Source organism: Labrus mixtus, chromosome 14 (genome assembly GCF_963584025.1).
Source record: "Labrus mixtus chromosome 14, fLabMix1.1, whole genome shotgun sequence".
NCBI classification, from domain to species: Eukaryota; Metazoa; Chordata; class Actinopteri; order Labriformes; family Labridae; genus Labrus; species Labrus mixtus.
The window spans coordinates 2558558-2586164 of record NC_083625.1 but is presented as its reverse complement, the minus strand read 5'-3'; the positions used below and the strand labels follow the sequence as shown (position 1 = coordinate 2586164).

Here is a 27607-nt window from a genome sequence, read left to right as displayed (position 1 = left end):
ATAAAGCTAATTTGAAAATTCAAATGCATTAACAGAAATTATTTTTAATTTTCAGAATATGGGTGTATTATTTGACTCAAAAATAAAATGATGATTAATTTATCTAATTAGAATTTTAGTTTTCAACTTCAAAAATGCACATTCTTTGACTAAATTAAAATGAGGAAGAAAATTACATTTGCTTTATCATTTTCAAAAAATGCCCCGCTAAATCTGTATCATAATTCAAATGAAAAAGTTAATTTTAAAATGAAAATACAATAACAGAAACATGTTTTAATTTTCAGATTATAGGTGCATTATTTGATCTATTTTTAAAATGAATATTCAGTCATCCAGTTTGCATTATACTTTTACTCTCTATGTCTGCATATTGTATGACATCATTCAAATGAAAACTAAAAGGTCTTTGGCTTTTCGTTTTCAAACTTGCCGTGCTAAAAAGTGATCATAATTCAAACCAACTCGAAAACGAAATGGCAAAGTGGACGGCGCAGGAAAGTGACGTCAGACTCCAGCTCCCAGGCAGGTGAACGTAATATTTACAGTCTATGAGGCGAGCGGGCAGAACGCGCAGTACGATGGGTGCATTCAAATGCATTTGAATTTTCAAATTAGCTTTATCATTTGAATTCTGATCACTAATCGCTTCCATACCCCCACCCCACAACCAACACCACAGCAAACATAATGATCACCAATTGGCCCACAATAAAGTCAAAGCACATACAGAATGTACAGCACTGTTTAAAAGCAGCGGGATATTATAAAACATTTATGTCTATCTCTCTTAAAACCCTAAAGACATGCATGGTTTGATATTAAACCTACTAGAGGTGTAATCTCTGCTTTATACAACTTTAAATGAACATGAAGCACCTGTTAACATCATTTAAATACATGTACAAACCTGTTTCAGTAACACTTCAGCTCTGTGCCAGAGTCCTTATTAGTACAGTTAGATTGCATTAATTGTCTTAAGTGTAGTTACCAAGACGTGGCCCCCGCTGACACCAAAGCTGGTTACAGCCGTCATTAAGAAGACACAGACAGACAGCGCTAATCGAAACCAGATCATGCCATGTTAACATAATGTCACTTTGAAGAAGGCCGCTGTACAGACAGCATCCATGTAAACATAAACAGCTTACATGGTTCACCGCTGTACATCTGAAAACAGGATTAGTTCAAGCTTAACACAAATATTAGCACGCATATTTGGACACGATTCAGCCTGTAAATGTCCTGGAATTCTCCTTATGCGGTTAATTCCATTGGCTTCATTTTTCATCACCAAAGGCCGCTTAGCTCTACCCAACAAATTGTCTTGTAGGTGAGAAAACGGACGATCTCCTATTGTGATCTACACATGTTGTCCAGATCTGATTCTCTAGACACTGCCTTGGAGTTCTTATAAGAAAAACATCCATAAAGGAGCTCTGGTAATATCAGTGCAGACGTACAGACTCCAGCAGCCGAGCAGAAGAGTGATATTTACCCACAGCTGGCATTCACTGAAGTAGGGACCTGGCCTATCTCATAGCTGCAGGTTAGTCCACCTGGGAAATATTGCAGAGTGATGGGTGGAGTCCAGCAGTTTCTCAGACAGCCAAAAAGCTGCCTCTTTTCTAGTCTCAGACTTCAGATGATTACTGAGGACCTTTTATTTCAACGTCTGCAGTGTGGATCCAAGTAACAGTACAAAAACTGGATCTGGAAGTTTCTGGGCCAAAACACAACTTGAAGCCAAATTCAACCAGGCTGAAAGAAATGTGACTTTTTTTTCTAGTTCTGTCAAATGGCAGATACATCAAAACTACTGTCATTGAGTGTGATGGAAAATTTGAATTCCAGGCGAGGCGAGCGCTCTTGTGATTGTCTGCCAACACACTTGAACAATGTGCTACATTGGCAGGCGGGGAGTGCCATATACATTGAGTTAAAAGACATCACTGCGGGTGCTAAAATGAGCATTTCTCCTGTTTAAAAATGACAAATGTGACAAGGCGTATCATGCACATTGTCCCACCAGAGGGAAGTAGGCGAAAGAAAAAAAAAGCAATTCATGCATTTACAATCCTTAGATTAGAAGTCCTGGATGGCTGCCATCTTTCATGAATATACATAAACCCAATCATGTCTTTATCAGAAGTTCCCTCCATTAGGATTGGCTGGTACCCCGTGTGCTCACTTTGCTTTATCTTGCTCATTATTCATGTATCCATTACTCCCATTATGCTTCATAAAAGCAGAGAAAATCTGCCAAGGTGCATTTACAGTACATTATTGTATTGGTATGAAACGGCACGCTCAGGCTTTGTAATTAATTTCTGAATGCTGACGTTAGGATCACTCCTGTGCTTTGTTTTTACTTTCATCCGGACTGAGTTTACAGTCAATACAAGGCTGTGACGGCACTATAACAAATGGTACAACAAATGGTCCATGCCAACCTCTTTACTGCCCTCAATAGAACAATTAGAAGAAACTTCTATTATTCCTGCAACATTAAGCAAAAACATCAACTTTGTTCACATTGTCAGATAACCAAAAATTACTTTTTATCTCAACGATTTGATGTTCACTGTCGAGTCAATGGCTAAAACTTTATTATTGTACATCTGCAAAAACAAATGCAATCTGTGTTAGCATTTTTATATCTGCATGATCTGCATTTACTGCTTTACTCACTTGCTTGTTCATAAATACACCTCAGGTCTCTTGAGACTGAGCCAAAATGGAGGACAAAGCAACAGAATCTGATCATAGACTGTATAAAGATGGATGTAGTCTCAGTGACATCACCCAATAAGTTTCTTAAGCCGACTTTTGAAGCCCAACAATGTCATGTCATCCAATGCTGTCTCAAATTGAAGTTAGGTCAACCTAGAAACATGCAAAGACGTAGAGCTCAGGCGGGCCTTAAGCCGCTACAACGTGCCCACCCATCAGTTAGATCCACCATCTCTCCACAGTGTGCCAGCAGCATGTTTGTTGGGTGGGGGTTGTTTCTATAGTAGATGAACAATGATGAAATCGTGAAACAGACTGTGTTTAGATTTATTCAGCCATGGTCAGACAACATAGAAACACAACACATGGCAAAGTGCGGACCATCGCTGACCCATGCTGACCAAGATCTCACAATCGCTGGCAATCATTGACAAACATTGGCAAAGTGGCAAAGTCTTCATCTTCACAGTGTTGCTTATATTCTGCTAGAAGGTACAGCCCACAAATTCCTGGCTGCTTCGGTTCATCTCTAAAAGGCCAGAAAGAAGACATCAGCTTGACTCGTAAATGTCAGGCATGTACATTTCTTCAGTCTCAGAGTCACAACAGACATTTGGCTCCAATCCAAATATAACTCTGCTGCTATGAGGTCTCTTACACATACTGTATTACAGCTTCATTTTTGTTTCATTTAGTTTTTATTTCAAACATGTTTTTAAAATAAAATAAAATATACATTAGAAACAAAGCAAACAGCAATCAAAGCATACTTTCTGTAGTGGCTCGATTATTTTTCCTTAACCAGTCCATGTTGGAAAAGGGTGTAGGATGAAGTTAAATAACTTATCCAGTCCGACCCCTTTTATCTTTTTAGCTCAATAAATTAATCCAAGACTAAGCTTTCAAAAATAAAGTCGAATAATACAGATAACGAAGTAACAAAAGCAACAGATAGAATGTTTTACACACATTAATTGGTAGACGGTAATTCTTCTTTTAGGATTATTCTTGAAAATGTGTTTTCAAGAATAATCCTAAAAGAAGAATTACTCTTAGACGGTTGACACAATTCAAAGATATATCCACAAAAATGATCAAGATGAATGAATTCATGAAAATACGTACTAACAATGTTTTTTCTTCATTCCCGCGAGATCTTGTAGTTCTCCAGTGATGATGGAGCGCGATATGTGGAAATTGGCAGTTATGCACGGCACTCTGTACTTCTGAAATAATTGATAGGTGTTCATGATGTAGTACAGTAGAACGCTGTTAGCCATCTGTTACTTTAATTACCAACTCTGTGACAATTATAATCCAGGAGTTATTCTCGTTGTTAAGGTTGATTTTAATCTCCTAACTGTTTAAAAAGTTTGCATTAGATTTTCCAGGCGTAACCAAAGAAGACTCCGTCTCTCAGGACAGTAAATAGTGCATCTTTTGATCTTTGTGGACAGGATTTGATGTTCGGCTTTGCAGATAACAGCTGCAAAGAACACTCACTCGTGGCGGAGAGAGTACATCATTAAAATCAGAAAGTTAAGTCGCGGTGGCGAGGTGCAACTTCTTCACACCACTGCCTCCTTTGAAAGTGCGGCCTACTGGGCAGTTCAATCCTTCACGCTGGCTAGAGCCGTGTCTATTACTACAGATTGGCTCAGCAAATCTCTTGGCAGGCATCATAAAAAAAATAAAAATAAAAATAAAAAAGCGAGAGGGAGGGGGGGTGAGGGAGAGATAGTAATAAAACCTCACCAATTTCTGTCTGTGACAACATGAAAGAGGGAGGGACAGGTAAATGGATGCTGCCTGCGGAGGAAAATGCAGCTTATCTTCGTCTTCGCCTAAACCCCCTAAAGGTTTGAAGATAACCACATAAGGCGATGTGTGTTGGAGGAGGGCGGCTTTGTGGGGGTAGAAAATGAACTAATGGAGGAGGATTGGGGGGAGGATGGATATTTGATACCAACTGAGAAATGTGATAACCTCTCCGGGCAGACGCCTCACTACCTGCCTATCAACCTACACACATCCCCCCCCCCCCCATCTGATTTTCCACCATATTGCATTCCCTCTCACTTAATGTCATCCGATCATGAGGCGAAAATGTGCTGCGAGATAAAAAGCAGCAGATACTGAACACATTCGGTCACTCGATCAGTTCTGGAATAAAAAGTCATGCAACAACCTTTTCTAGACTAAAAGAAATTATAGAGCTGAATCAAGACGTTTTCACTTAAACACTCCTGAAAATATCTAGATCATTTCAGGAGGACTGCTCCGGAGATTCTCCTGATCTGGTCAATGGAAGACTATCTCTGTTAGACGCGTAAAACATGACGTAAAAAAAAGTAGCACACGGAGTCCGCTTATCTGCTAAACCAAAAGTAGGTCTTGAAGTTGTTTTCAGTGGGAAGCGAAAGTGTGACTGGATTTTCAAAAAAGTGTCAAAAAGTCTTAAAAAAAACACTTTAAAAACATGATTGTTGTGCTTCATATCTTTGTTCTGTCATAAGTTTTGTACCGTCTAAAGTCCAAATCGCACCATTATTCATAAAACAAATCTTGTTGGTTGAAAAATATCAAAATTTGGGTCACGATTTCTTATTCAATAAGTCAAATGTGTAAATGTACTTGGCAATAAACCCCGATTCTGATTCTGATTCTGATTAAGGAGTTTGTGGTGGGTCCTGAGGCTAGACCAGTTGAGAACCACTGCGCTAAACGATGCTATAATGACAATATTTGCCTTTATATCAGTGCTTTGTGTGGTTTGGGAGGAATCACAATGTCAACAAAAGAGCGGAGAACAACATACTGGAGAACAGAAAACTTAATGCTGCTGTTTAACTGTGTGCACAGAGATCGCAGCGGTCATGGGCAAACGTCACTCCCCCCCCCTCCTATTGGCTCGAGCTGAATTCTCCTGAGAATATCCTGCTGCGTTCTCGCATCAGCTCACTCGGACTTTCTGCAGATAAAACACGAGGGGTCTGGCAGGAGAAACTCCGGGTGAAGTCAGAGTGAAACATTCACAGGACTTTTTCAGGAGTATTTCTGGAGGTGTGAAAGCCCTACAACTGATTACTGCACATTCAGCAGGAGACTTCTGCAGCCAAACACTTTTTGATGAATTAATCAGACTGCAGCAGACGTGTGGAGTACTTTGGTCCTGTGTTAATGCAGGACGGCTGTTAATCAGGCTTTTTTTTTTTGAGAATTAACAGCTTATTTGTTTTTCTTTGAAGTTAATCTTTCGACTTATCTGTCCACGGAGAGTTACATAAGATGCACTTTAAAAAAAATAAAAAAATAACAAGCATTCATATTGCTGTGCAAACACAGCAGACTGTATATAACATATAGACAGAGCCTCTTAGTTTTCCAATGTGGACGTGCCATAAACTTGTGTTCTTTGAAATGGTCGGCGAGGGACCCTGCTACGGAGCCTGACTGTATACAAGTCTATGAAAACATGATCCTACTTTTCACTTGATTAATGGCCTTCATAAAATGTGTTCATAACAACTTTATGGACTCAATTAATAATTTAAGATCTCCATCAAAGTACGATGACCATCTTTTAAGTCATGATCCCGATTAAGCCTTGATGTTCACACTTGCACAAAACTCCTGAAGATTTCAGGGTGAGCTGAACAGACGAATCTTTAACTCTGACTTGATCCAGAGTTTCCCCTGCAGCCCCTCTGGCATTTTTTCTGCATGAAATCCAAGTGGTTTCCTGCACACAATCAGGCAGAGAATATAGCGGAGTCGGAGTGATGTCTACGGGGAAAACTCAGGGGGGCTCATTACATTTAAAGAGACACACACACCAAAACGGAGCGTTCTGAGAGAGCTGGTTTATACAGGGTCACAAACCTCCTCTGGTGCTTGATTCATGTTATATTTTGACCAAAGCACAGCACAGATGTTTCATTTAGACCACAGGGGGACTGTTTGAAAAGGAGGGAAAGGGGGGTAATATGTCCTCTTTAAAGCAGATAAACTGTTACAGAAAGGGTTGTTGGGCTTATAGTTCATGTTTTTGTGCATGCATGTCTCATGTTTGTTTAATGATGCTAAATGTTTAAAGCACTTTGAGCAGCTCTATGTGTGAATGACGCCTTCTGGTTGGGCGTCATGTCAATCACTTAAAGCAGCAAAACAACTGTTGTAAATCAAAGAGGCATGAGCAGTGAGAAATCGATTAAAACACTCACAACTCTCTGTGCTTTCATGGTACAAAACTGAAGATGCACCTTCAAATCACAGATTGTCACAATCCTCTGAACTCCGTCATCATCATCGTCATGAGCACAACTAAAGTAATGTTCAGAAACAACCCATAAATAAAAAAACTTTCCTTCACTCCTGGAGCGACGGCACAGTATTTCACATCTTGAGCGGCAGCACAGGCAAACCCATTTTCTGGGAGGCTAAAGAAGGAAACAACGAGATGTGTTTTTGGAAAGTGAACAAACCCATTTGTTGAACGAACGATTTGCAGTTTCATTTGAGGCACGGGGGGGGGGGGGGGGGGGGGGGGATGAATTTACAAAGATAAAGCCGTTAACATAGGCTTGTGCAGTCAAATAAAAAAAACCTTGTTTTTTTTCTTATTTTTACCTGAGGCTTGTGTGTTTGATTGCCTTGCAGAGCGAGGAAATTAGGAGTTTTGAGCTTTTGTCAATTTGTCTCTCTGGGTTGCTTCTATAAACCGAGTCTGCGGGAGGATTTGGCAATATTTTCAAAAAGCTTTGGAAGAAGTGGAAAAGTCTGTGCGTGTGTTTATCCCTCTGTCAGACAAACAGACATCTGATCCACTGACCTCTTACAGGATGAGACCCACACAAGGATTTCCAAAAGATAGTGCATCAATATACACAACAGGGTACGCAGTGTTAAAGGCAAAGATATGGACGTCTACAAATCCCTTAGCCATAAGAGCAATGCAATCCAATGGTAAAATAATGCAGACAGGAAAACTAAGCGGAGCGCTTCAATGAGCAGCGGTAAGTTAGTTCATTTAAAAAGATTCATGAAAGCTGTTTAAACTACAAAAAGGCCTTGATCCTGAGCGGAGGGAATAGATGATAGGAAACTGAAAACTGTGCGACGTTCTCTTCAAACAGGGGGTTTTTAAAATCGCATGACCTGTGATAAGAATAAAGACAGGATGTGAAAGGATTTTCCCTCAAAGCCCGAAAAACATGACAAAATGAGGAACGGGCATGATTAACGCTGTCAGAACGAATTCATTCAGGTTTGATTTAATGGTTAAATTGGGTGAAACTGGGTGCTGATTACACCCTCACATGCAGCTCTTTCTTCATTTATTATTTCAGATGTCATTATTATTATAAATTTTACTGTCATGAAGCCTGATATTAAGTTTCTTTCTGAAGTCTGTGAGCTTCACCAGCGTTCAAACGCACTGTTCATGTTTACATGTGGCACTTATAGGTTAAATAACGCACTAGAATTGGTGTATAACCCATATGCACAGAAACACTACGCTTACATGCACAGATACATGCAGCTATGGTTAAAGCTCGTTTAGGTCATTTAATTGGTCATTCAATTGGACTGCTGTCCTTGTCCCAGTATACGAGCACCGGGGGAGAATCAGTAAATTGACAGTATGTCCGACTCCTCTACGTTAGGTGGTGATACGCCCATTTTCAGCTAGTAACTATGTGGCCTTCTCCCAGTGGACCTTTCACATATCAAACAATCGACAAACCAGCTAGCAACGTCAAACGGTTTGAATGTTGAACGCTGAAAACTTGGACAACTTTCCAGCTCTGTCAATAATGCTACTCGTCATGAAGGCCGATGACAACATTGTTCAACTTCCAGGTCAAAGTCCGGCGTGGGAACTGTGGAGGCTGCACAGAACACCTTTAGGCCAGATTGGGTTGGGATTTACATGTAAGAGCACATCGACCCCCAACAGCACTATCTAGGTGTGTTGGTCCAACATCAAGAAATTTGGATTTCAGTCCGACTAAGTCCAGTTTTAGTCATACAAACACAATCAACAGATCTGTATTTTTGCCTTTATTGGAGAGGACATCAGGATGAGAGAGTGGGGAATTACATGCAGGGTAGGAGCCAAAGGTCGGACTTGAACCCTTGAACGACCAAAGACTCTGTACATGGTGTAAATGCAAGGCCATATGTGCCCCAATTACCCTTTTTTAACACCATATAAAGAACTGGGTGTCTTTAGCTGTGGAGAGATGAGACATCAACACTGGAGAATTAGCTGCACACATATGCAAATGTCTGTTTGAACAGAGGGTATACCTTAAATCAGACGCCAAACAGAAGCTAAGTAGAGCGCCTGTATGAGACGCTGAGGGCGGGCTCGACACAGTTTGGGATTTTAAGACCTGGGGATAAGTATGCACAGCAAAGTTCTAGATTAAGCAGAAAAATTGTGCAGAGCTTCCGAAGATATCTCATGAACCACAGTGTGAGAATATGTTGATGTTAAATAGTTTGCTGGCTCTGAACAATGTTTGTCTACACAACATTTTCATTTAATGAGCTCGCCGGCGGGTCGCTCCGGGTTACAGAGGTTAATGAATAAGAGCTGCAGTAGAGAACGCTGGTCGCAGTCAAAAAAATGTAAGTGTCCAAATGAGAATACATCTTCTGATTAGAGCTTCTCTGGCTGACAGTGTTTAGACAAGAGGACAACACCAGGCTTCCTGATAAGATGGGAAAAGAATGAATATTCACTTTAAATATGAGGAGCTGCCTAACGAGTTTACAGCTGTGTACTTGAACTTTGTGGGTTTGAGTTCAGATAGAACGTCTTAAATTAACTGGTTGTGCTTGGGTCACCGCTGGCCTATAAACCAGTGGTTTACCAAACTTTACTTGTACCTAAGAAAAGCTGAGCCCCCCCCCCTAGGACCCACATGGAAAAAAAGGGATGCATTGCTTAAAAAAATGAACAGACATTTGGATAGTTTCCACTGATACAATCCTGTCAGGACTACACATCTGGTCTTACCACATTTTCCAACCTCAGAGCAGACAGGCAGGCAACCCCCTCGGGGATCCCGGACCCCACGTTGCAAACCAATGCTCTGAACCAAACTGAAATACATGCTGAGCAAACTAAGGATCCCTCACTACACATGGTTCTTAAAGGCTTTATATGTGATTTTTTGATCCAGCAGATGTCGCCCTTGAGCACCAGCATGAAACCAAAACGACTCACGCTGCATTGTTGTGTTAGCATGCTAATGCTAGCGATCTTTATTATGCTCGTATCTTCACACTGCATGTAAATTTACCTGAAATGAGCGTGATCTAGAAACACAGTTAAGCAGTGAGTACAGTATGTTATTCTTCTTATCTCTAGTCCCTCAATTAAACAACTTTTATACACGAGGGGAGGAGTCAGCCGGCCGTCCGGGCGATGTAAACAAAGTGAAGATAGGACTCTGAAAACTCTGAAAACATCACAGACAGTGGGACTCGGGTGTTACACCCATTGTAGACAGTCATGACTCTCAGAGTTATTTTCAGAGGATATACTTGATTTCTACATCTAAGTGTGAAAAATCACATATTAAGCCTTTAAAGAACGATCCTCCATGCGACAATATGCTACAATAACCTGAACAAAGTAACTCCGCCGACCTATTCAAGGTTAGAAAAAAAGGATGAATTACTTTAGCAGAAGCCAAGCTCGGGAATAAACCTGCATAAATATCTTCTTTTTCGCCAGGCGGAGAGAGAGAGAGCTGACACATGCAACTTTCTTTAAGCATTAAAAAAACTAACTCGAGCACAAAACAGCCCATTTCATTAAAATCTTGGCACATGCTGCATATCCCCCCTTTTGTGCTTAGTGCCAACGGCCCTTAAGAGGAGATCCACACAGATTAAAGTTCACAATGGTAAATACTTCCCCCCCCCTGCAGCTTGACCTCAAAAAGCTCGGTCACAGTTTTGGAACGGGAAAACAGACAGAGAAGGAAAGGAAGGAAGGAAGCAATAGAGGAAGCAGTAGTCCAATGTGGTCTCATAAAAAGGGCACTGCTTTATCTCGTCGTTGTGATTTGAAAGGCGCTCCCTCTGACCTCCTTCTCTGATATCAGACATGAGCCGCTGATAAACAGTCGTCCTCCGCGTCAACCGATGTGTCGTGACAAGGCGGCCCCGACGGCAGAGGGGCATCACTTCCCGAGTCATACGATCTGAACTTGCGTACGCTCCACTTGCGAGAGGTGCTGACATTTCCCATCAAAAGCATCAGGGGGGAGGAAAAGACGAGCCGACACTTGACAGCGCCGACGACAACGAGACGAGCGAGACCGCAGAGCTGGCAGGAAGCAGAAGAGGCTGAGGTCAGGGAAGTTTTTTTTTTCTCGTGTTTCCTACGAGGGCGCGAGCGACCATCTAGCTGCCGGGGGGATGAAGCCCACTACAGCTGAATGTGGGTCACTCTCTTCCCTGGCTTCCACCGCGCTCTCTCTCCTCCGGCCTTTATTTGGAAGCCAGGGCATTTGAATACTGCATGTTGTACCCAGGGCTCTGGAGTACTGCAATGTTTCCAGGAGCCTCGTACCTTACACGTGTGTGTGTGTGTGTGTGTGTGTGTGTGTGTGTGTGTGTGTGTGTGTGTGTGTGTGTGTGTGTGTGTGTGTGTGTGTGTGTGCTGCATCTAGCCTGAGTTAACTTCAGCGCAAAATGTCAATGACTCACAAGAATCTAAACTGACATGTCATCCTCTCTTCTTTCACATGTCGTGAGCTAGCTGCTGTTAAAAATCTTATAAGACACTTTGCTGTGATGCAACCTACTCTTCATGGTTTACATGTTTACATGGTTGAGTGATTAACCATTCAAAAGATTTCGATTTGATGGAAATTTGATGAGAATCAACAGAAGGTAAAATTTCATCGGATTCATATGTGATTTTTTTGATCCAGCAGATGTCGCCCTTGAGCACCAGCATGAAACCAAAACAACTGGCGCTGCATTGTTGTGTTAGCATGCTAATGCTAGCGATCTTTATTCTGCTCGTATCTTCACACTGCATGTAAATTTACCTGAAATGAGCGTGATCTAGAAACACAGTTAAGCAGTGAGTACAGTATGTTATTCTTCTTTTCTCTAGTCCCTCAATTAAACAACTTTTATACACGAGGGGAGGAGTCAGCCGGCCGTCCGGGCGATGTAAACAAAGTGAAGATAGGACTCTGAAAACTCTGAAAACATCACAGACAGTGGGACTCGGGTGTTACACCCATTGTAGACAGTCATGACTCACAGAGTTATTTTCAGAGGATAAACTTGATTTCTACATTTAAGTGTGAAAAATCACATATAAAGACTTTAAGGTCAGTATTCTTGAATCAATTTGAAACTTTAGACATTTATAATTAAAGAGCATTAGCATACACTCTGTCAGTACAGGTGATAATGATGAACGGAGTCCCTCTCCTGAACGAGGTATTGATGACACAGAGGTATTGGTTTATGTTCTGGGGGTTTATCAGTCTGCTGTGATTGTGAGGAGAAAATATTACAAATCATTAAAAAAGATGTGATATAAAAAAAAAGACATTTACAGCGCAAAAAAAAAACAACCTCATCCATAAAAGTAATATGATTCTGCAAAATGTTTTATTATTGTATCGCCATGGCAACTGCATTTGACACACCACTACTCCCCTTATTTTTCCCCGATGCATGAAATGAATCCATGTGAGGCAACACGCGGGCGAGCATTTCTGACAGCGCCGGCCGGGGGGGAAGAAAAAAAAAACTAGGGCAAGATTCCACAAGTGGCCACCGTGGCCGCCGCTGTGCCCTCTGCACGCCTGCCATGCCATCTCCTGCAATAACAAGTCAGAAAAGCTTCAAAGCCGGGGCGACTGGAAAGGAGGCGAATCGGAAGAAACGATGGGAGAGTTAGAGGAGGTGGGGGGGGGGGAGGGCTTCTGATTCATCTTTAAAGGCGCTCCTCTTATTGCATCTTTAATCATCTTCCTCGATGCGCGGGGACGGCCCCGACAGTCGGCTTCCAGAACTATTGAATTCACAACCTATTGAGTGGAGTCACTCACGAGGCTTTTCTTCTCCGCGCGTCTCGCCTTTCTTTTTTTTTTTTAACCCTCCTGTTTTATCTCTCCTCGTCTCCATCCCAGCGAGGGGGCAGCCATGCCGAAAGCGCCGCCGGGGTGTATTGATGCTAACATGGTCAGCTAAATGTTTTAAGAGGCAGGGGGGATATGACAAAAGCGTTCCCCTTGTACTACAAAGCCCCGCTGTAACTCCGTCGCCCCCCCACGCCTTGACTTGACAGAATCCCCAAAGCGGCTGTTTGCTCTGATTTAATAAAAACTATTTTGTAATCCAGATTTCAGACGAGAGGCGTACATCAGTGAAAGTTAAAGAACACTGTGAGGCTCCTCTGTGTTTCAGAGGAAGAACAGAAGAGTATTAGCACTGACACTGGATGATATATATTTCAGTGTTGAGGAGGAACCAACGCTGCGCTGGAGGTGTTAAGATGAATGTTTTGGGATTCCTGGAGGTAGAGAGTTGGATGATGAATGATTGGCACTGCCTGACTCTGGGATTCAAACAAAACACATCCTGAGTATTAGTTCCTACATTCATTTGAGGCTGCAGCTCGACCTTATGCTTCAAAATCAAACTCTGTATATCTCTGATTATACCTGGACCGGTCCATCAGACGAGCCCTGCTTTGGTTTATTTATTGCATGTTGACGTCTTTAATTTGCACGTCAAAGATTTAATCACTTCACTGCAATGTCAACAAATCTGCTTGTATGTGTTGATTATTTGATGAATTGCAGAGAACAACCTTGACTACGCATGTGCTGCTTTCTGTCCTCGTCATGGCCTTCGGACCTGATCACGCCCTCTCTAGTCAATGCTTGTGTCTCCGCTGAACATCCTTACTACGCTCCGGTCCGCACAAAACGCACGAACACGAAACGCCAATAAATGGGTACCATATCGGACCGAACTGAACCGGACCGCTTGGTGGAAACGGGGCTCAAGTCTTTAACTGCTGTAGCGTTTGGTGGTAACGGTTAACTTGCTCCAAACTTGTCCCGTTACAAACATGTAATGAATAATAAAATGTCTCTCAGCTGTGTCCTTGATGAGAAGTTTTCAGTCTAAAATCTGTAATTTTTCTACCTAATCATGATAAAAATACAACAACAACAAAAAACCAGTTTGTTATGGGTCAGAACCTTTAAAGCCCCTCGTGCTGGGAAGATAAGGAAAAAGAATAAATGAGTGATTTTCTGCAGGCTTAATGAGCCGTCTGAAAAAAAAAAAACACTAAATTTAGAACCGAAAGAGATTCAGTTATGATTACGACTGTCATATTTACAGTGTGTGTCATCATCGTTCCTGCGTTTGTCGGCCGTATTTGGTTTCCTCGTGTTTCTGTTTCAATTCGTCGAGTGTGAAAAATCTTCTTTTTTTTCCCCTCCAACTCTGAGTTGAGGAGAGTTGAAAAGTGCAGAGAACAGAGAGCCTCACGCTCCCTCAGCTCCATCTCGATAAGCAGAGGGTCAAACGCAGAAAACTTAACATTTGGCAAACAGTTTTTACTCTTAACAGCCGTAATGGTCCTTCAGAGAGAGCTCTAATGTCAGAGAATATAAAAAATGAATATTGATGCTGTGAGTAAAACAGAAGAAGAGTTGTAGATCTTAAACTCGTGGATGCCAAACATGGCTGAGTCGAGGCTGGAGAGAGAGGGAGTGTGAGTATAATGGAAGACCCTTGAATTATTCACTCAAACATGCTGTCATGTCTGGCCCTGTGTCAAAACCTCATACCTACTTCCTGTCACGTTCAGAGTGTGAGAAACAAGGAGGTCGTGTTTCTGAAGCCTTTCACACTCGCACAAAACCTTTCTGGAGTTTTCTGGATTAGCTGCACGTGTGAACACAAACTGCTGAATATGTCACTCTGACTTTCCCGGGAATTTCTTCCTGCCAGCAACTTAAGGAAGTTTACCCCACGAGAAGTCTGGGTGAGCTGATGTGAGAAAGCTCAAATATTGGATATCTTGTGAAATCTCTCCCGGTCAAACGGGACTGAAGTGTCAACAAACATTTGACCTTTTTACTTTTTACTGATAATTCAAGAGGAGAAAAGTGGAATTATGGATGAAGTCGGAGAGATGATTTAAAACATTTTTCAGCTCGAGGTGAGTGAAAATAAAATGTGCTGGGTGGCGACTGTGGCCTAGTGGTTGGCGTGTGTGACACATGTGCAAACAATGTGGTCTTTTAGGCGGACGACCCGGGTTCAGGTCCGACCTGTGGCTACTTTCCTGCATGACAAACCCCACTCTCTCTCTCTCTCTTATTTCTGACTCTGTCCTGTCTCTAAATAAAGGCAGAACAAGCCAAACGATTAACCTTTAATTAAATAAATCAACAAATGTGCTGTGGTTGTTGTGGTTCCTTCTTCTACAGCTTGCTTCCCAGTCCACTAAATGTTTTGTTTTTATGTGACAATCCAGAGTGCTCACACAGCTGCTGCCCTCAGAGTTTCCTCCACTCAACAGGGTGTTTGACTGAAAACATCAAACGTGTTTATTATCTATGAAATCAGTACGTTCTTCTTTAAACTTCTTTAAACTTTAGAACCATCCAACAAAAAGCTGTGAATCTGCCCAACTATGTTTTGCTCCCCGCTTTAGGAATGAGCACTATTACTCTAAAGATGAAATATTTTGTTGAAAATTAAACGTAGCTAGCATTTCTGGCATTTAGAGAAATATCTTTGGTTAAAAAAACAAACAGATTATTTGATCGGTGGTACATTCAGCGTCTATTCTCTCCCACAGTAACACTGCACGGGCCTCAGATACCTCAGCATGGCTGCATCGAGGCTTTTTAAAGAAAGTGATCCACCACCAAGTCCCTGTTCAAACACAGCAAGCCTGGTGCTTTTTAAACACAATCTGCTTTGAGCAGCAGTTCACTGCACATTATTTATACCATCCTGCTCCTGTGAGAATAAAAAAAAAAAAAAAAAAGAAGAAGACATCTCTGGATGTTAAGCCACCACTTCAAAAAAGGTGAACCTGGCAGTCTGCTAACAGTTTAACCCTGTCTTCTCCCTTTTATCTCACCACCAATTTAATTACTCCTGGCACATCACTCGGGCTCAGGGAGGGAGAAATTAATGGGAAGTATGAAATATGTGATTACATGCTCGTTTGGCTCTTAAAAGTCCTAAAAAATGAACATAAACGGCGTAGCCTCTCGTTTGCTGTGCCGTCTCGGTTCAGCCCGAGAAGAAGAAGAATACTGCATGGTTTAGAATTTCATAACGTTGGGCCACACTTACATGCACACCGTGATCCTTTAGCCTTCATAAAAAAGCTGCAATTAATTTCCGAGGTTATGTAAAAACCTTTATCTAATTACGCTGCTTAGAATGGGGATGATTAGCAGGTTCTGTAATGGAGACATCCAGAAGAGCTGGGATAATTGTTTTGTTAATGGAGGGGCTGTATGGACATGTAAATCCTATATTTTCTTATAAGCCCGGCCCACTGGGGACCTCCCAAGATGCAGCATTCACACTGTGTACACACCAAGCCTTCACAGCCTGAAGAACTGAACCCCGGACACATTACAAGACAATTATGTGTGTGCGTAATTATAAGGAAGAGACATAAGAGTGCAGTTTGTGACAACATGGAAATGACAAATGTTTGCGCAGATCTGCCGGGAAAGAAGGAGAAATAATCTCTTCATCGATAATTTTTGTGTACATGATTGCAGGGAAACAGAAACAGTCGCAGAATGAGCTTCTGCTGTGCATGTAAACAACTTGATCATGGTTTTCTCCAAGGGGTAAATGTGTGAATATAAACACATTAAATGTGGCAATTCGGGCTGGAAACTGCATGAATATGGAAGCAATCAGAACAACACCGGTTTGTCATCACATTTGAAGGCAGACTTACTTGAGGCTGAATTGTTCCACAGTGGAGTTGGGCATCAGGTAGAGGAAGATTGTGAGGGTCTCCCCGGGCTTCAGGGGTTTCTCGGGCAGCCGGAGGAACATGTTCTTGTCCAGCTGCTTGTCCACCAGCAGCTGCTCCTGACTGGCCTGGTAGAGGCTGATGCTCCCGATGCGCAGCAGAGGGTGCTGTGACAGAGGCTCTCCCCGAGAAGAAGCACCACCACCAGCACCCCGATGACCAGAGCCCTCGCTGCACTCCCCGTCCGGATTAGGCCCGTGCAGGGTGTAGTAGAGCTCCGCTTGGAGGGTCTCACTGGTCAGCCCGTCCAGGAGCCCGTCACTGGAGCCTTTCCTCCGACCCAGCGGGGCCACGTTGGTGTTAAACCAGGACGGAGGCAGATCCAGCTGGGCCAAGCACTGAGCGAGGTTGCCTTTCATGCGGCAGGAGGTTTTGATCTCCCGGACGTCCCTGAAGGCGTGCAGCCGGACGCAGGGCAGCTTGTCCTGCGCTTTGAAATCGTCCCAGTCCCGGCCGGCGATGTAGAAGAACACCTGGACGGCGGGGTTGTTGGAGAAGACCCGGGCCTGGACAATGAAGGCGCGCACCTTCCAGTTGACCGTCAGCTGCCCGGGGATATCCAGAGGACTGGCTGGCTGCAGCAACTCCTTAGACACGGCCTGGTCCTGAGCGAAGGGCCCGAAGCTGATGTTGATGGCGGGCAGGTCTTTTGTCTGGAAAACCACAAAACTCTCCGAGCGCTGCAGCGGGTGTCCCGTGCTGGGGCTGCTGCTGCTGCTGCCACTACCACCGCCGCTCCTGCCACCGCCAACTGTTTGTCCTGTGATCTGAGCCTCCCGCAAGAAGAAGGCCAGTTGTGCATTGGACATTTTGAAGTTGGCGGGGAGGTACAGGTTGGGTGGCGACGGGCTGGCCGTCATCGCCGAGGAGCTGAGGAGGGCATCGGAGCTGGTTGGAGAGACTTTACCTGCAAGAGCTGTGAAGAGAAGAAGAAGGAATTACACATTTTGAATACTTAACAGTAGAAGAGAGAGGGACAAAAGTGATGTCAGGGATTTGAATGAATGAGATAAAAGCAGGAAGTGAGGAGGGGAGGTCTGCTCTCTACTCAGAGACAAAAAGAAAGAGAAGGTCAACTCAGGCTAATTACATGATAACTGGTCAATACATGTCGAGCATCCAGAGCGCAGAGGAAACGTGTAGGTGGCAGACGGTTGATCTTTATCCCGGGAATTAACAACACCTTCAATCAATCAGCCAGTAGGTGTTTGGCAATTCAACAGTTTGAAGAGTTAAACTCCCAAGACTCAACAATCTTAGTAAAAAAAAAAACAACAACAAGAGAAGGAACATGAAGGCAACACTCCAAAACAAGACCACCAACAAGAGTTGGGTTTTTTTGTATCTGACGATTCTGCAGCGCACTTGTTGAGAAGAAAACAACACCTCTAAGTTACTAACAGCTATAGAAGAAACAGAATAAATGTGACATACTTATCAGAATTACCCAGAGCTGAGCACAAAAGCAGAGATGCCTGTCCCCATGGTCCAAATCATAGATTAAAAGTCCCATATTCCAAAAGGTTTTGTCATTGAAATTGCATCCTTTTAAAAATCTGAAAAAAAAAAAAAAAAAGGAAATCCTCTTCAAAAGGTTTTATGTTCCTCAGTGGGCACTCCGCACACGTTTTGGTGCTCCGTTTTCTGGTTTCTCTCTCTGTAATGAGTTGGTAAAAAAGCAGAATGAATGAGGAAGAGCCTGTGCTCCAGCAGCGCTCCACTTGGTCGTTCCTCCTGTTTGTTTGTTTTTTGTTCCTGTCTACAAAAGGATCCACGGAGCTTCTTGAACTTGTGCTCGTCTTCGTTCCCCCCCCCCTTTAGTTCAGGTCCTGGTTTCGAGAGTATAGTATAGTTCAACCCCACGCAGCGGCTCTTTCAATCCCCCAGACTGTGTGCATGCATGGCTCCGGGACACACACACACACACACATACACATACACACTCTCTCTCTGATAGACACTGGCTGAGCCTCCTCCCCGGCTGGTGGGCTGTACGGGAACTATAGACAAAAAGCCTGTGACGCCGCCCCCGTCTTGCCACACCTTAGTCTCTCTCTCTCTCTCTCTAGTCTATAATCACCATTTCAGCTCCCGAAGACACACAAACCCTCAGAGGACTCCACTCACACACACACACACACACACACACACACACACACACAGCGACGCGCACATGGAGGCGAAAAGGACTCTCCAGCTCGATTCATCCTCTCCCTCTGGACGTGTTCAGGCAGACTCGCAAGTGTGTGTGTGTGTGTATAGGGGGCTGGATGTGTGTGTGTGTGTGTGTGTGTGTGTGTGTGAGGTGGGGCGGGGGGATGGATGTATTGCTTGAATGCCTCTAGGCATCGAGAGAGAGAGAGAGGGAGAGTGTGAGAGAGTGAGAAGAAGGAGAAGAGGGAGGGATTAAGCAAAGATTATTGATGAATTAGCCTGGCTCTCCCTTCTTTCTCCTCCTCTTTTTCCCCTTCTCCCCCTCCTCCTCCTCCTCCCGCCCCATTTCGTCTGCTTTTTAGCCCCCCCTGAGAAAACCATGAGAATGAAGGGGGGGGGGGGATACCGGCCGGTATAGTTGGGGGGAGGGGAATCTGGGCTGCACTCACATGTGCTTGGAATTCCCATAATAAAAGAGAGAGGGATCCATGGATGTGTGAGTGTGTGTGTGTGTGTGTGTGTGTGTGCACTTGTGAGTGTGTGTGTGTGCACTTGTGAGTGTGTGTGTGTGTGGGCCCCGTAAACTGAATGGCAAACAGTGGGGACAACAAAAGATGAAGCCACAGCCGGGGGGGAAACATCCCGCACTTACAAATGAGCAGTCGTCGCCATAGAGAAGGCTGCAGGAACTATAGTGATGAGAGAAGCTACTTAAGAGGCTGTCTAGTGTTTATCGACCAAAGGCTTCTTCTCTGCACCTCACAGGAATGTGTGTGTGTGTGTGTGTGTGTGTGTGTGTGTGTGTGCTGTTGCCTCGATCACCATTTAAAAGCAACAAATATGCAACAACAACAAATCCACAAAGTTCCCTTAAGGGCTCCTGCACCAGGACGCCATCTGCTTCATCCGCCCGGGTCCCAAAACGTAAGAGCCACCATCCCGCACACGTTTGACTGTATTTTTGCAGCCGCCATTACAAATTTAGAGCGTCTAATACCGATCCTGGGCCTCGGGAAAAGGATAGAATATTGGCCTCACATAGGAGGATACATTTACACCTTGTACGCTTGCCAATGCTAATATCGAAGAGGCGTCCTTTACTTTTTCCACATGACCGCTTAAAGCTGAGTTTGATTTTATTGCTGTTTTTTTTTTAAGAAGTAGGTAGCTGCTTTACAGACGCGCTCCAGTCTTGAGGCAGCAGTCGCCCAGAGCTCAAATGAAACCTTGATTCCCCCCGAGAAACCCCCTGCTGGGACTTTCAAAACGAAAATGTTCTCCCCTGCCTCCAAAAACAATACTGTCGAGGTATCCTTGAGCAAGACCTCTTAAAGTTAATGTGTCTCTGTGTGTGCTTCAGAAGCACCTGCTGCTGGCCAAACAAACAGCCCCAACAACAAAATGGTTTTCCAGCTTGCTGCGGCTGTTTTTTAAAACGGTAATTTGTTTTTGTTTTTTCTAACACTCGGTACAGTCGACTGATTCTCTCTCCTGCATCTGTTCGTTTTAAAAACACGGCGAGGCTGCGGGTCCACTTCAGGGAACTTCCAATATAACTGTGACTCCAAACAGCTTGCTGACATTATTTGAACGTGTGCAAGCCGATAACAACACAATGATGTGACTGTGACTGTGTCATTAGTGATGTGCAATAGAAGCTACCTGCTGGACCGACTCAAACAGGATGCAACAGAAGAAGAGAGTAGGTGAACAGGGGGCTTACGTCACTGACTGAAAGGATACAAATGAAATGAAACGTTTGTCATAGATGTCCATAAAGTGTTGGTGCTGACTTGTTGCATCGATACATTTGTTATGAGATGAATATAATGTGACATTACAAACCGTGGTCATCATTATCAACATGATTTAAATGACATTTGTACTAATGCTGCGTTCCATTTACCTCGGAAGTCAAAAGTCGGAACTGGGAATGACGTCACACCCGAGTAAACTGCGTTCCAGTTGCAAGTCGTAAAAGCAACATGGACGCCTCCAGGAGTACCTTCGTTTTGTTAGCTAATACCAGACAATAACAACACACTACGTGATTCGAGTTTCTGACCGAAAGTAAGATGAAAACACCTCCACAGAGAGAACTTGCACAATACCATCGGTCTGATCGATTTAATTACACAAAAAGACGAGTAAGCTGCCATCGATGCACGTAGCAGCCATGTTGGATCTGAATTCGGGCTTATTTTTTTACTCCGAGTTTCCGAGTCGTAATTACGACTTCAGGAAACTGGGAATTTCCCACTTACGAGTGGAACTGGAACGCACCAATATCCTCATTTGAAGAGTTGCATGATATCTAATTAAATTTAGTTTAGCCAATTTTTGGTGCAAAAAACAGTGGACACCCGGGACGCTGGTGGCGCATTGGTTAAGTGTGCGCGCCCCGTATATGGAGGCTTCGGTCCTCCAAGAGGGCGGCCCAGGTTTGAATCCGACCTGTGGCTCCTTTCCTGCATGTCATTCCACGCTCTCTCTCTCTGATTTCTGACTCTGTCCACTGTCCTATCTCTACAATAAAGGCACAAAACGCCCAAAAATAAATCTTTAAAAAGGTTTTTCACCATTAACGTTTTCTCATAAACTCTCCTGAAGGACTGCTGATATTCTCCTTTAGCTAGCTGTTCATATATGCTCCATCTGACTATCCCTGTCAGATGGGAGGTGGGGGGGGGGGTCTACCAAGGTAAGACATGACATTAAAAAGAAGTCCGCTATACGATGCTATAATGAAAGTATTAGTCACTCAACCCCTCATTGGCTCGAGGTGAATTCTCCGGAGAATATCCTGCTGTGTTCTCACATCAGCCCCACTCGGACTTTCTGCGGAAAAAATACCAAGTGGCTGGCAGGAGAAACTCCGGGTCAAGTCAAATGTGTCTGTTTGCGTTCACACATGCAGCTCCTCCTGGAAATATCAGGAGTTTTTTCAGGAGTTTTCTGCATGTGTGAAAGCCCTACATCATCCCCCTCCAGTCGCTCGCAATTCATTTCTTCTCCAGCTCAGCCCCCAAACGTTCAGGAACATTTCAGGAGTTTTTGTGCATGTGTGAAAAGTCCTTCTTCATGGGGTTTAGCGTTTGCATGAACACGGAGCATTCCAGCAGAGACACTCGATCTGAGAGTGCACTCTCATGTTTTGCCTGAAGGTCATCTGGCTGCTGCCCGGGGGAATCTCCTAATCCCCTTAGAAATGCAATGAAACTGTACAATGACAATACACGCATTGAAAGCCATCAGACAAAACAAAACCCTAGCCCCTTTCCTCTCAACCCCGAGGCCTCACGGTGTCATCTGAGAAGGTGATTACTGCCTACGATGCATCAGGGTGCTCTTGTCTCATCTCAGTCTTAACAACATCAGCGGTAGGTTGGGTTTGAAAGCGGAGCGCGGACACAGATGGGCTTCCACTGTGAAACCCTATCGCCTTCCTCTTCCACTTGATGTCCTATTAGACCTCGGGCTAAATTGAATTGAATTCTCTTCCTGTTGTGCTCCCATTACGTGAAACATCTGCTCCGAGTGTGTGTGTGGCAGGGGAGTGAGTGTGTGTGTCTGCTTTGTATTCATCAGATTACCTTGATGTCAATTAATGAAGCATCGGGGCCACTTTGAGGCTAAGCTTGTCCCGTTCGACTTCTACTGTTATGCCAATTACAGTCTGAAAAAGAAAGACTTTCAATTGGAAAGAAAAAAAAGGCAAACGATTCAAACAACAATGCAGCTCATTTAACCCAGAGGACAATTTAATCATCAATCCACTTGTTGGAGTTTCAGAACTAAATTAAGTTTGAAGTACATCCCTAACAAGCTTTTCTTTGCTTTTCAGAAGCTGATGACAAAAAAGTTTTCAGTCACACAGCGGGAGGTCCAAACTTGTCAACTTGTAATTCACTTTCACTCGGTGTTCAAGATTCAAGGTACCGAATGTCATGTTCCTTTTGTATCTGCGTACATAAAAGTGAGGAAATGACTCAAAGACCCGACATTAATCCACCATGAGCACAGCAATGGGCAACCTCGAGCAGAATCGGACTCATGTTGAACAGCCGTCTGATGCGTCTGTGTTGGGTTTGGAAAGTGGGTCGCTAAGCCGTTTTCAGCGGGTCACAAATGTGTGCCTGGGAAAAATAAATGGTGTCAAAAAATCTATAAAGTGCTTCATAAACCTGTTTGTTCTGTCACATGTTTTCTACCATCTGAGGTCGGAACTGCACAATTTTCAATAAATACATTTTATTGGTAAAAAAAAAGTTTAAAATTTGGGTCACAATTTCTCTTTAAGGATTTGGTTTTGGGTCCTGAGGCTAAACCAGTTGAGAACCACTGAGACAGACGGAGATGAAGAAAGAATAAATGGATGCTGGTGTGATCGTTGTGCAACGTACTGAAACTACTTTTCTGCTCACCAGTATCTTCTCTACAATCCTACACTTCATTTAGCAGACGCTTTTATCCCAAGGCTACGAACATCAGAGGGTAAGAACAAGACAAGCGAGGATCCAGAGAGGAGGAAACAACGTCAGGAAGAGCAAACAAACAGCTTTATGTCTGATCGGACACACAGGTGCTGACAGGAAGTGAGCAGAGGTGCTGACAGGAAGTGAACAGAGGCAAAGCACCTTTTTTTATTATAATAAAGTTAATATATCATCACCAACAACTACATGAACAGCTGCTCTTCAGAGTTCTGATCAGCATCAAAACTATCCTAAATATCCTCATCATCCAAATCCAAACCATCATCGCCATCGCTCTACTCGTTTGTGGAAACCTTGAATGCATCTATTAACAAGTAGAATTAACAAATAGACAAAAACTTAAAATCATATTATTGGACTCTGTGACGCTTTGTCCACTATCTTAGATTTCCACTGCGTCTTTTTCACAACGTCTTGCCTCCTGAGATCGCCCTCCCCCTGTACACCTTCACACTGTGAGGGACAAACTGTCTGTTAATGAGCCACACGGGAAGATTTCAGGGGGCAGGGTGTCGTGAAACAGCGACTGAAAATAAATATAGGGTCCCTATAAAAAGGGGACGTTTGCTTCTGGTTTGAAAAGGAAAGCCAAAGAGGAAATATTTGGTGAGGGGTTTGTAGTCTTTCTTCCTAGTTTCAAGTCGTATTCCAAACAGCATGATGTTCATTTTTAAAGTAAAACATAGATAACAAATCAAGGTTCAACTTTAGATGATGGCTACACACCTGTTTACAGCTGCCTTCGATTTTAAACTCTAACTTTTAACTCGTTTTATATTTTTACTTCAATTAATTTAATTTGAATTATTCTTATTTGAACATATTTTCAGATTTAATAATTTCAGTGATTTTTTAAATGTTCTATCTTAATGTTTCTTTTCTTTCCTCTGTCATGATGCTTTTTGATGTCTTGTGTGAAGCACTTTGAATTGCCTTGTTGTTGAAATGTGCGACACATATGCCTTGCTTTACATGTGATTGACAAGTTGTTACCATGGCGACCTGTTGACGTTGAAAGCATGCAGGCGTAGTGATGTGCGTTCATTCTCTCGTCCAAATAATGGTCACATCTTGCTCAATAAAGGTACAAGATGGCGGCCACCAAAACTCTCGACTTAAGACTTCGGAAAAAAAAAAAGTAGTCGACAAATAAATGTGTCTCTACATGCAGCCCATGATGATACGAGTGTCAAAGAGACACACTCGAAGGTTATGGCGTGCAACCAAACAAACACTTCCATTCAAATTGATCGACTTAAACACAAGCTTCATCTTCAATTCAAACAGGTACGCGGCCTATTCTCCGCACTGACATGAAGAGGGATGTTGTGTCTGTTTAATCTCCCCAGAAGCATCGAGCAGGCCTCGTCCCGTAGTTAAATAAAACACCTAACTGCATGTCTTTGCTTCTCCGTACAAGAGCTGTCAAGACAAGACAAAAAGCCGGCTGCCAAGTCAAGGGGAAATATAGAGAGAGGATGTCATAAGGAGGGCAGACATTTGATCTTGAGAATGTAAAGTGCATAAATGTCTCTTCAACTAAAAGGTCAGAAGAAAATGTTGAGAGGGCTTTCGAGAGACAAGGAGCATCCTTACAGCATCGCTAATGTTCCAGCGCAGAGGGTTTTCCCTATCGATCTTTATCTTCATCCTCTCCCTGCTTCTTTTTTTTTTAAACGCCTGGGGTGTCACTATACCGCTATTACATTCAGAATGGTGAAATAATACCCTTCACTTCTTCTTCTTCTTCTTCTTCGCTCCACAAAATACTAAGCCATCGCTCTGTATCACCAGCCGGAGATTTCGCCGAGCAAACACAGTTATTGCACTTTTTTTTTTGTCAACTTTGAAGTTCAGCACTCTTTACTCACATTAGACTTTTTGCTGAGACAAATAAAGACTCCACATTTTTTCCAAATTGGTTCACATTATCATTCAATTAGCTATGAATGCAACACAAAGTGCAGATGAAGAGACACACTTAGCCCGGGGATGAAGGCCGTATTAGCACTTGAAACACTAGCGGAGTGAGTCCTATTTTTTTACCCCTCTCGGAGGAAAGTCTATTTCCATCTCACTCAGACATGGATTACCTTTGCTAACGGACCGTAGCTGGATTATAAAACATGTTCAAACAGTTGCATATGGAAATTCCAGATTCCCATTCACAGTGCGGGGAAGGTTTGTCCACTCCTCATGTGTTTGCATGGAGATAAGATCACTCAGAGTGCAGTAGAGTGAGTCCGTCAGTCATTCCGCCGGCTGTACTTGTCATATATCTTGTTACATTATCCGTCCCCTGAAGCAGTGGACACTCGTCAGACACGTTTCCGTCAGATTAAACAGATCTGAGATGCGCATGAGCATGTCAGCAAACACATCATGCACAACAGACGATGCGGTGAAGCAGAAGCACAGGCAGAGGACAGTTAAGGTCGACGTCCACAGCTGCAGTTTGTGAGGGGGGGGGGGGGGGGGGTTTATTTCTATTTGATTTATTTATGATATTTTTGGTTGAGCAATGAGTCAACAAGAATGTAAAGCCATCGACTGTGTCCAAAACGACACACTTCTCACCATGTCCGGGGGGGGGGGGGGGCTGTGTTTCAATTGGTAGTCGGAAGGTCGGGGGTTCGATCCCCATCTCCTGCAGCAAGATGTCAGATGTGTCCTTGGGCAAGACACTTAAAGGGATACTTCACCCGTTGAAACATGAGTCTGTGTTGACGTTGGGTCATATATGTAGAAATGTGAAATACATTTTGAAGTTGGTGCCTTCTTGTCCGAGAAAAGGCAGAAAGTATCTTTTTGGCTCATGTGGTTGAAAGACACCAAATCCCAGAATGCACAGCACCGCAGGCCACTCCCACTAAGGTCAGGTTTACAGACATATTTACTTCAACACATACGGCCGTTTCCTCGACTGATTCTGAGGTTTCTTCCAGAATTGAATTGGTATTTTGGAAATTCCTGGCAGAAAACAGAAAACAGAAAACAGACTCTATGTCTGTGTCCAGGCTGGTTTTGTGTCTTGGCTGCTGCCGCCGCTGGCCGCAGCAGCCAAGACCGGCCTGTCGGCAGCAGCCATCTCACCGCTATATTTATATTTTTTCGCCATTATCAGCTTTCTCCATAGAGCCTATTAGCATAGCTTCCAATCAATATGGCGGACGTTAAGTTTCGATTCTGGGAGTGAGTTTTAAGAAAAAGGTGGTGTACAGTTTAGTAAATAAACCTGGTGGAGTGCTGGTTTGATTGGAAAGACTTCTCAATAAACGTCAACAAGTGACCGGAGGAGGTGGGCAGCACGACTCGAGGAGAATGTGTCGCAGGCTGTGTGACTATGCAAACACCTCGGGGTGAAAACAGATTCTTCTAAAAGAGCTACTCAGCTGCACAGAAAGTGCACACTAAGAACTTACTGAAGGCAACGGTTGCATCATGCAGGAAGACAGTTTCAACTTTTTTTTTTTCCTTTGGGAGACCCCCCACAAATCAGACTGCGTCTAAAATACCGGTGTGGCTTATATTCACATTTTTTTTGCAGAGAATTGATCGATCTAAAAAATACAGCAAATAATAGATTCATCAACACTCCTTCTTTGGAAATGTTTTTTATTTTTAAATGCATTCAAACAAACCTTAGGAGTTTTAAAATGATGTTCCTTATTGTCTGTCCTCGGAGGATGAGCAGATTTGAATGTGTAGAATTTATAAATGCCATTTTACCACTCACCTTGCAATCCTCTTAGTCACCTTGATTTCACAAAGAAATCCCTGATGGAAAGGACTAATTAAAATTCTTTCCCATATCCATCCAGAAACATAGCTCGACCTTTACAACTGGCATTTAATCTCTTGCTTCCTCGTGCAGAGGTGAGTATGTACCGAGGAGCATGTGTGGCAATGTGCTGGCTCTCATTGGGGAGGAAGTTTTTTTGGGAACACTAAAGACACTGAAAGTTCTCTGAGTGCTCTGAAGTCCTGATTGGTCTGTGATCCAAAAGGATAACAAAGGGACGTAAAGGGTTAACGATCACAGAGCGATTAATCCAACTTCCTCAGGACGAAGCGATCCCCCCTGTGGGCGTCAGGTTCCACTTTGAAATTCACCTTCATTTTTAAATCAACTCCGTCCCGT

The 27607-nt window shown here is 43.3% G+C and overlaps 1 protein-coding gene across 2 annotated transcripts in view; it reads right to left on the bottom strand.

Annotated features, from left to right (window-relative positions):
* The window catches only part of tmem132e (transmembrane protein 132E), a 476115-nt gene that overhangs the window by 126855 nt on the left and 321653 nt on the right, over positions 1-27607 (bottom strand). The window contains exons 1-2 of one of the 2 annotated variants that reach the window (XM_061056115.1): positions 18251-19112; positions 16739-17732 (exon numbers count right to left, since the gene is read on the bottom strand). In XM_061056115.1, coding sequence (XP_060912098.1) covers positions 16739-17732; positions 18251-18329 — 1073 coding nt within the window. In that variant the 5' untranslated portion in view covers positions 18330-19112. Of the gene's footprint in view, positions 1-16738; positions 17733-18250; positions 19113-27607 lie in introns of those variants that run through there. The other variant, XM_061056116.1, reaches the window with a different exon arrangement.